The 8,552-nt window shown below is 36.2% G+C and overlaps 2 protein-coding genes across 2 annotated transcripts; both read left to right on the forward strand.

The window, feature by feature from the left end:
- Positions 1-1,206: 1,206 nt before the first annotated feature.
- Positions 1,207-3,222, forward strand: LOC127787922 (taxane 13-alpha-hydroxylase-like). Its single transcript, XM_052315999.1, has 4 exons — positions 1,207-1,616; positions 1,706-2,274; positions 2,357-2,550; positions 2,653-3,222. Exons 1-4 carry the CDS (start codon positions 1,234-1,236, stop codon positions 2,965-2,967), a joined length of 1,461 nt encoding a protein of 486 aa, XP_052171959.1. The 5' UTR covers positions 1,207-1,233; the 3' UTR covers positions 2,968-3,222.
- A 1,183-nt stretch (positions 3,223-4,405) lies between these two features.
- LOC127790405 (protein FAR1-RELATED SEQUENCE 5-like) lies at positions 4,406-8,076 on the forward strand. The gene is made up of 7 exons (XM_052319955.1): positions 4,406-4,418; positions 4,514-4,757; positions 5,012-6,076; positions 6,174-6,663; positions 6,971-7,034; positions 7,147-7,149; positions 8,018-8,076. Exons 1-7 carry the CDS (start codon positions 4,406-4,408, stop codon positions 8,074-8,076), a joined length of 1,938 nt encoding a protein of 645 aa, XP_052175915.1.
- Positions 8,077-8,552: the final 476 nt, after the last annotated feature.

Genomic DNA, 8,552 nt, shown 5'->3' on the forward strand with positions numbered 1-8,552 from the left:
ATGCTGTTTTGTTTTAATTGTTTTGTCTTATATGCCGTTTTGCTTGTTTATTTTGTTTTTGTTTTTAAGATTTTAAAGTCATTTGATTGTGGGGTTTATGTTAATTTTAATATTATTAAGTGATTTTTGGATTTATATTAATGTATATTACTCTAATTTTTGTTAATAGAATTTGATAAAAAAAAAATTTGAATCATAATAAGAATTAAAATTTAGTAATTGTAGTGACAAAAATTAGAATATAATAATTAATTTATTATGAAATGAAAAGCAATTATAGATACAAGAAATGTAATTTACTCTATTTTATTTTATTTATTTTTGTAAATTATAATTAACCTAACTCTACTACCTAGCATCTTATTTTGTGAACTCTAATTATACGCAGTCTCTGTAAGCCCAAAAATCCGTTTACAATTCCAAGGAAAAAAGTTTCATTACAATGTTAATATTTGTAAAATTAATGCTAATGATATGTTTTCTAGTACATGGAAACATAGGTAAAGATGTGAAGCTAACGTACAAACACTAAGAGCAGGACAGATAGATACAGACACCGCTTGCTCATTGATTGCCTAACATATTGTTGCAAAAATTGAAGTTAGAATAGAAATAAAACGATGATAACAAAAATAATTAAGCTTGCAGCATGAAGTCATTCTTTTAAAGGTAAATTTCGTTATACATAATAATGACTATATCAAAAGCGACTATTCTCAGGATATAACAAGCTTTTTTTATATTACTAACTATATAGTAATAATAGTACAATGTGATAGGAATAACAAAAGAAATAAAATTCAACAAATATTAATACAAAAGAAGAAGTAATATTAGAGAGTTGAACAATCTTAATTTAACAACTTCAGTAGTAAATTGAATTTGTCCAATTTTATTAATAAAGTCCAATTTCAATAGTAAATTAAAATGTCACGGAAGAAGATATTGAAAATTATAAAGAAATTAAAAATTATAAAGAAGCAAGAGGAAAAAGAAAATTCTGGTGCTATCAACCAAGAAGGCTCTCCAGAGGAATTGCCAACTTTGATAATTTGACAAAGTGGAAGAAGGAAAGGGAAGAATCTGGAGAAAGAGTTTCAACTATATTATATATATATATATAAATATTTTTAAAAATATTATTATTTTTATAACACACACAGATATATATATCCATCATAGAAAGATTGGTAACAAGCACATAGACAGCAAGATTGGAGAAATTAAACAGGAATGGCAGAAGAGATGCCCTTGATTGCCTTAGCCGTTATTACTTTGGTTTCTGTGTTTTTTCTTTTCAAGTTTCTCAAGAAAGGATCAAATGGATCCAAAAATCTCCCAAGAGGCTCTCTGGGTTGGCCTCTGATTGGCGAGACACTCAGCTTCCTTCAGGCCCAGAAGGAAGATCGCGGCCATGAATGGATCAGCGAGAGGGTGTCGAAATATGGTAAAATATTCAAAACCTCTCTAATGGGTGCCCAAACCGTGATTATCGTCGGCCAAGCGGGTAACAAGTTCATACTTGGCTCTGATGATGAAGTTCTTGCTGCCAAACAACCCTGGACGGCGTCCACCATTGTAGGAAAAAACAACGTCATGGAGCTCACCGGGCGAAGGTGATTAACTAATTAATTCTAAGAAAATATATGTTCATGATGGGGAATATTTTAATAGAAAGTTTTTTCTCTTCTATATATGCTTACAGATACAGATTAATAAAAGGAGCAATGGTAAGCTTCTTGAAGCCAGAAAACCTGCAGAACTACGTCAAACAGATGGACGATGCGGTCACCAGTCTATTACTAAGGGAAACAGAAGAGGAAGACACCATAAAAACTGTTGTTTTCATGAAGAAGCTCACTTATAACATTGCTTGTAACATCCTCTTCGGCATTCGGGATGAGCACACAAAGCAAATTTTTTCCGATGATTTCATGCTTGCTCTGAAAGCAGTCTGGTCTCTTCCTGTGAATTTCCCAGGCACCCTTTACTGGAAAGGGATGCGAGCCAGAGAAAGGATCGTGAGCCAGCTTCTGCCCATTCTGGAGAAGAGAAAGGAGGATCTTTCAAAGGGGGTTTTAAGTCCGACGGACGACTTAATTTCATGCTTGGTGGCGTTAAGAGACGAAAATGGAGAAGCCATTAAAGAAGAGGAAGTTGTCGATAATATTATTTTCATGATGATTGCCAGCCACGACACTTCTGCCATTCTTCTGAGCTTGATGGTGTGGAAGATGTCTCGAGACAAGCAAACATACAATCAAATCCTAGAGGGTGAGAAAATATATAACATTAATTCAATGTGATTGTGTGCGTTTAACTAATTTCATTTACATTTCGCGTGGCTTTAATTCAGAACAAATGGACATAGTGAGGAACAGAAACGGGGCAGAAGATCAAAAGCTAACATGGGTTGACATACAAATGATGAAGCACACGTGGCGAGTTGCCCAGGAGTTGATGAGGATGATACCGCCTGTGTTTGGTACCTTTAGAAAAGCACTCAAAGACACTAACTTTGACGGCTATGACATCCCTAAAGGATGGCAGGTAATTTGATATCTCTGCATCCTTAAAATACCTTTCCTAATTAATGAAAGCACTTTTTCATTATATATATCATTAATTGTGATTATTATTAATTAATTACAGTTGTTATGGGTGGCCTGTGAAACTCACATGGACAAGGATATCTTTGGGAATCCACAAGAGTTTGATCCAAATCGTTTCAACAAGCCGTCTAAACCGATACCTCCCTACACTTACGTCCCATTCGGAGGAGGGATGCATACCTGCATAGGAAACGAGTTTGCAAGGGTTGAAACCCTGACCACCATCCATAGGCTGGTTACCATGTTCGAGTGGTCTCAGATTTATCCCGACGAAGGCTTCACTCGTCAGCCAATGCCTTATCCGGCGATGGGTCTTCCGATCAAGGTCCGCCCAAGATCTACTCCATTGTTATGAATATGGTTTCTGTCGTCGTCAGTCGAACGGTCGCACCTCGGCATATATATTGGCTTCTATTACAGTCGACTAGTTATTGCGCATTGATGGAATCCAAAGTTAACTAATTACTCATCAATTAAGTGTGCTTATGAAGATTTCGAGATATATATTAATTTGTTAACGCTATGTCTGGATTTTGTCCTTCCGAGGAGATGAATGAATTATGAGAGAAATGGCCGGCAGTGAGCTTTGAAGAAATAAGGTTTTTCTTATTAAATTACGGAAAGGAAAGAACTATGTTTTTGACAGAGACCAACCGGCCCCCTTCTCCTATAACCTAGGACAATGCTTGACGGACGAATGGTTTGACGCACGGGTTGACGAACCCGATTTAAATTACAAGTTTAACCCTTGCTGAAAATTACAATTTAACGTAACCCCAATGTCTTTTCAATCCTCGCGCCAAGAAATGCTATCTATCTTAGGGTTTAGCAACATCCTCACAACATCTCTCACGCTCTCTCTCTTACCGACTGAAAAAAGAAATCTCCCCCTCTCGCCTCACTCGATTTTTCACACTCTCTCTCTTACTCTCCAGTCGAACTCTCTTACTCTCTCTCACGCTCTCTCTTACCGATTGAAACTGCCAGCGTCTCCCCCTCTCGCTTGCTCTCTCTTACTCTCTCCGCTGTCACCATCATCGTCTGGAACCCTATTGCTACCGACGACGAGATCTCTCTGTGTGTGTGTGTGTGTGTATTTGTTAACCAATCTCGTCTCCTCCTGTCGCCAGTGACGAGGTCTGATATTCGGCGGAAGCAAGAACCCTAGGTATATTTTTATGTTGCTTGTATATTTTTATGTTTCAGCCTCTAATGCCTATTTTCCTTTGATATTTTTATGTATTTTTATGATGCAAGTGATATTATGTTTATTCTGTATGTGCATTACTTAGCTACTAACAGACATTCTCATATCATCTACTGGAAAACTAGATGTTGGATGTGCAGATTTAGTTGAGTCATATCTGCTGAGCTCACCACCAGCAAGCGTTAATCTCACTGGGTTAGTTCCAACATTCATATTGTTTCTCATGTTAATTACTAAAACAAAACAATGCCATGTCTTTGTTGCAATAATTGTGAAAACTTGTCTGCATAGCTACCTATTATAATCCTTTTTTTTTTTGAATGGGCTATCATTTCTATTAATTTTCGTGCTTAGTATTATTATTACGCAGACATAACTTGGTAAATTGTTTCTGAGGTATGGTTGAGATAGATTGCTTGGGCTTGGTTGTCTTGGTTTGCTGTTAATACAAGTTGTAATGGTATGCTTAAAAAGACTTAGGAGTGTTAACGATTTTGTATATTTATGCAGCCTTTAAAATTGTGCAGTGCTTTTGCATATTTTAGAAGACAATCAATTTAATTTTAGAAGACGAAGGAAATCAACAATGAGTGACATAGGTATGTTCGATTTTTTCAGTATATTCTAATATGAAGGAAACCAACAATAATATATGTAATATTATATTCTGATATGATATTTTTTTTTTTTGAAGAAGGAAATCCTATTGTGCTTGCAGAATCATTCGAAGATAATGAGGAAACTTTCGTTAATAATGAGGAAATTACCGAAAATAATGAGTGTACTGCGTTAGAAGAAGAGAGTGATCTTGTCCCTAAGGTTGGAATGAAGTTTAATGAGGAGAAAGACGTTTTTGAATTTTACAAAAGATATGCTTACGATGTGGGTTTTCCTGTTAAAAGAAGGAGTTCGAGGAAGGGTGATGACGACGTTCTAAGGTATGTGGGATATGCATGTAGCCGAGAAGGAAAAAGAAATATTAAAGGTAGCACCTCTCTGAATCCTCAACCAACTGTTCAATTAGGGTGTAAAGCTAGGATAACAGCATGTTCAAACGTTTTAGGAACATGGCGAATAACCATTGTCCATCTTGAGCATAACCATAAAACAAGTCCAACCAAATCTAGGTTATATCGATGCAACAAACAATTAAGTGAACATGTCAAGCGACAGCTTGAAGTTAATGATATAGCTGGAATTCCACAACTGTTGTTGAAGCTGGTGGATATGAGAACCTGACGTTTGTGGAAAAGGATTGTAGAAATTACATTGATCAGGTGAGGAGGTTAAGACTTGGTGAAGGAGATGCTGCTGCTATTCAAACTTATTTTTCGAAGATGCAAGCCTTTTGTCTGGGTTTTTACTTCAGTGTGGATTTGGATGAAGATGGCAGATTGAAGAATGTCTTTTGGGCTGATAATAGGTGTAGACAAGCATTTAAGGAATTCGGCGATGTTGTCACATTTGACACCACATACTTAACCAATAGATACGACATGCCGTTTGCTCCATTCGTTGGTGTAAATCACCACGGACAATCGACACTGTTTGGATGTGGTATTATTTCCAATGAGGACACCAGGACTTTTGTGTGGTTGTTTAGGACATGGCTTGAGTGTATGGAGGATCATGCATCTGCAGGAATAATCACTGATCAAGATAGGGCTATGCAAAATGCTATTGAGATAGTCTTCCCTAACACAAAGCATAGATGGTGTCTACGACATATATTAAAGAAGTTACCAGAAAAATTTGGTAACCATAGTTGTAAGCCATATATTCTTTCAGGCGTACATGAGATGGTGTATGAATCACAGAGTCCTGAAGAATTCGAGCAGAACTGGAATATCTTCATTGAGAAATATGCACTGCATGACAATGATTGGTTGTCTGGACTTTACAAAGAACGATGTCGATGGGTCCCATGTTTTGTGAGAACTAGTTTTTGGGCAGGGATGTCAACAACGCAGCGGAGTGAGGGTATGAACGCATTCTTTGATGGATATGTACACTCGAAAACCTCATTGAAGCAATTCGTTGAACAATATGAGCGAGCAATGAGGTGTAAAGTTGAAAAGGAGTTTCAGGCCGACGTAAGATCTTTTTCTCAGATGGTCCCATGTGTATCGAGATTGGCCATTGAGAAACAATTTCAAGAAGTGTACACAATCGCAAAATTCAAAGAGTTTCAAGAAGAGTTAACTGGAAAGATTTATTGCTCGATTGTGTCTACTGAAGAGGGACCGCTTGGTATAAGGTATGAGGTGTGAGAAGATATCATAATTGATGAAAGAGTGAAGGAAAAAAAGTTTTCAATTTTTTTTTGAGAAAGATAGTTGTGATATTGTTTGCAGCTGTCACATGTTCGAGTTTAAGGGAATAATTTGTAGACATGCTGGCACAATATTGATCCAAAATGGTGTCAGATCCATTCCTGAGAGATATATATTACGGCGATGGAGGCGAGATGTTAGTAGATCCTACATGAGGGTGAAGATCAATTACAATGGTTGGATTAGTATGCCTAGCCAATTAAGATACGATCAACTGTGCAGTGCATTTGCCAAGGTAGCAGACAAGGTAGCAGACGACGAAGAACGAACTCGGGCAACTATGGAGTGGATCCAATCTCAATTGAATGCATTGAGCATATCCAATGCAAATCCAAGCTATGGTGGTAATATATATGCTCAACACAGTATGCAAGAACAAGTTCGTAGTTGTGGAGAGATAGCAACGGCTTCAAGCAAGCAAATAATGGATCCGATATGCTCTCAGAGAAAGGGAGCCCCTAGGAAGCTTCGCAGGAAGGGCCCATTGGAAACACGTACAAAGAAAGCTAAGGTATGGGTTTTATATATTTTTTCTTGCTTCAAGGAAAGATGTTGTGATTGAATAATACATTTTAATAATAATTATTTTCGTTTGATGTCTAGGTAGGATCCTCAAAATCAAACAAAGCTAATGCCCCGAGTCAAAACATTGTCGAAGATGCTTAAGCTTTCAATCAAACTTTTTCACAAGATGCACAGTATCAAACGCTTCCCCCAATCTCCCACTCACAACAATTGATGGTAAGTAGTTAGATAAAATTTGGGTCAAAATGTTTTCACATTGTCTTTTAGGTTGATATGCATGCATCTTTTTACAGCTAGTCTCTTGGAATGCTTCTCACGGAGTGCCTATGGTGCCGACCTCTAGCAAGGGTCATCCTTGTATGCCAATATACCCGCCCCATCTACAGCCCGATGACAACCCACCAGAATTTTGAGGTAGGTTACCCTGTTTTTGGTAGTTGCAAATATTGAACCTGTTTTAATTTGACAGATGGTATACTTATGCCACTGAACCTTGAAGCATTATTTTAATTCGACAACAATTCAAAGCTTCAATAGTTACATTTTATTTTGCAAACATCTTTTCTTTTCTCTACTTAAATTGCAGTTGCTTCAAAATGATTGAGGCATGAATTGTTAGAATTGTTCTCTTGAACCTGGATCTCCTATAGACTTTAATTTTCTCTATTTTTCTAGAAAATAAGTAAAACATAAAGTAAGATACAAGAATTGATTCACAATTAATATTTATGCAAAATGCTGTACGTTGTTTTCTACCCCCTTCCCTCTTCCAACATAGCTTCAGAAACTGCAATATAATAAAACAAGAGGTTCTGTAACTAATGATAAAATATAGAGAAATGTTTTTTCCTTTTTCTGCTTGATGAAACAAAGGTTTTGTCGATTTAAATGTAGACTAATGCCATAATGCTAGTTAACTATTACAGCAAGATTTACAGGCTAGCACAACAAAAGATAATTCTTAAAGTTCAAATTCTTATGCATCAAGAATCCATAATTGCCTTTTTACATTCTATAGGAGGTGGAATTTGTACAACAATCAGAAGTGCTATTATTTGGTTCAATCAGTCAGAACTTGCAAATAATGAACCTGTAACCTTTATAAAGGATAAGAGCTGCATCATTGGTCCCTATGTTGCTGATAATGTTTGGCTGTCAATTCTGAAGTTGCTTATGATCTTTGAGATCCATTTAAATTAATGTTTCAATTTTTATTCTGATTGAAACTTCCTTAACTTACATGAAAACTTACTCCTGTACTTTTACATGAAAACTTCCATCTTTCCCTATTGGATTTCTGGCTTCTTTCATTAACTTACTCTTGTACTCTCCGTCTGCAGGCCATGCATTTTCTGCTCTTGGAAGGAAAGAGTATGCTCTTCAGAACAAGCTGCTTTAGCTTCAAAGGAACAACCTTGAGATTCAGTTCTAGCGTCTTGGTATACTTAAATATGCAAGTCTAGTCCCTTTTCAAAGTACAAAATGGTTCAATAGGTGAGCCATTGGCCACCAGTGAAAATTAGGTAACAGGTCATGGGGCTCATCTCATCTCCTTACATTGTCTTTGTCTTGAGAAGGTGAAGCCCTTGTTTGTTTTCTTGTTAGTGACTTCATCCTAACAAGGACTATACCAGTTGTGTTTCATGGGAGACCCAGTGCCTGTTTGTGTTTGGTTATAGTTTTTGTATTTTCCTTTTGGTTTTTCCTGTTTTTATTTTTATTTTTTAATTAAAAGATGCCCTTTTATATTTTATATTTTAATTAATTTTTGCCTAATAAAAGTTATTATTTTATAATTAAAAAAATTACAAATTAAAATAGTAAAATTAATCTGTTATTTTATCTCTTAAAAAAATTACAAATTAAAATATTATG

This window comes from Diospyros lotus, chromosome 1 (assembly GCF_014633365.1).
Source record: "Diospyros lotus cultivar Yz01 chromosome 1, ASM1463336v1, whole genome shotgun sequence".
Classification (NCBI taxonomy): domain Eukaryota; kingdom Viridiplantae; phylum Streptophyta; class Magnoliopsida; order Ericales; family Ebenaceae; genus Diospyros; species Diospyros lotus.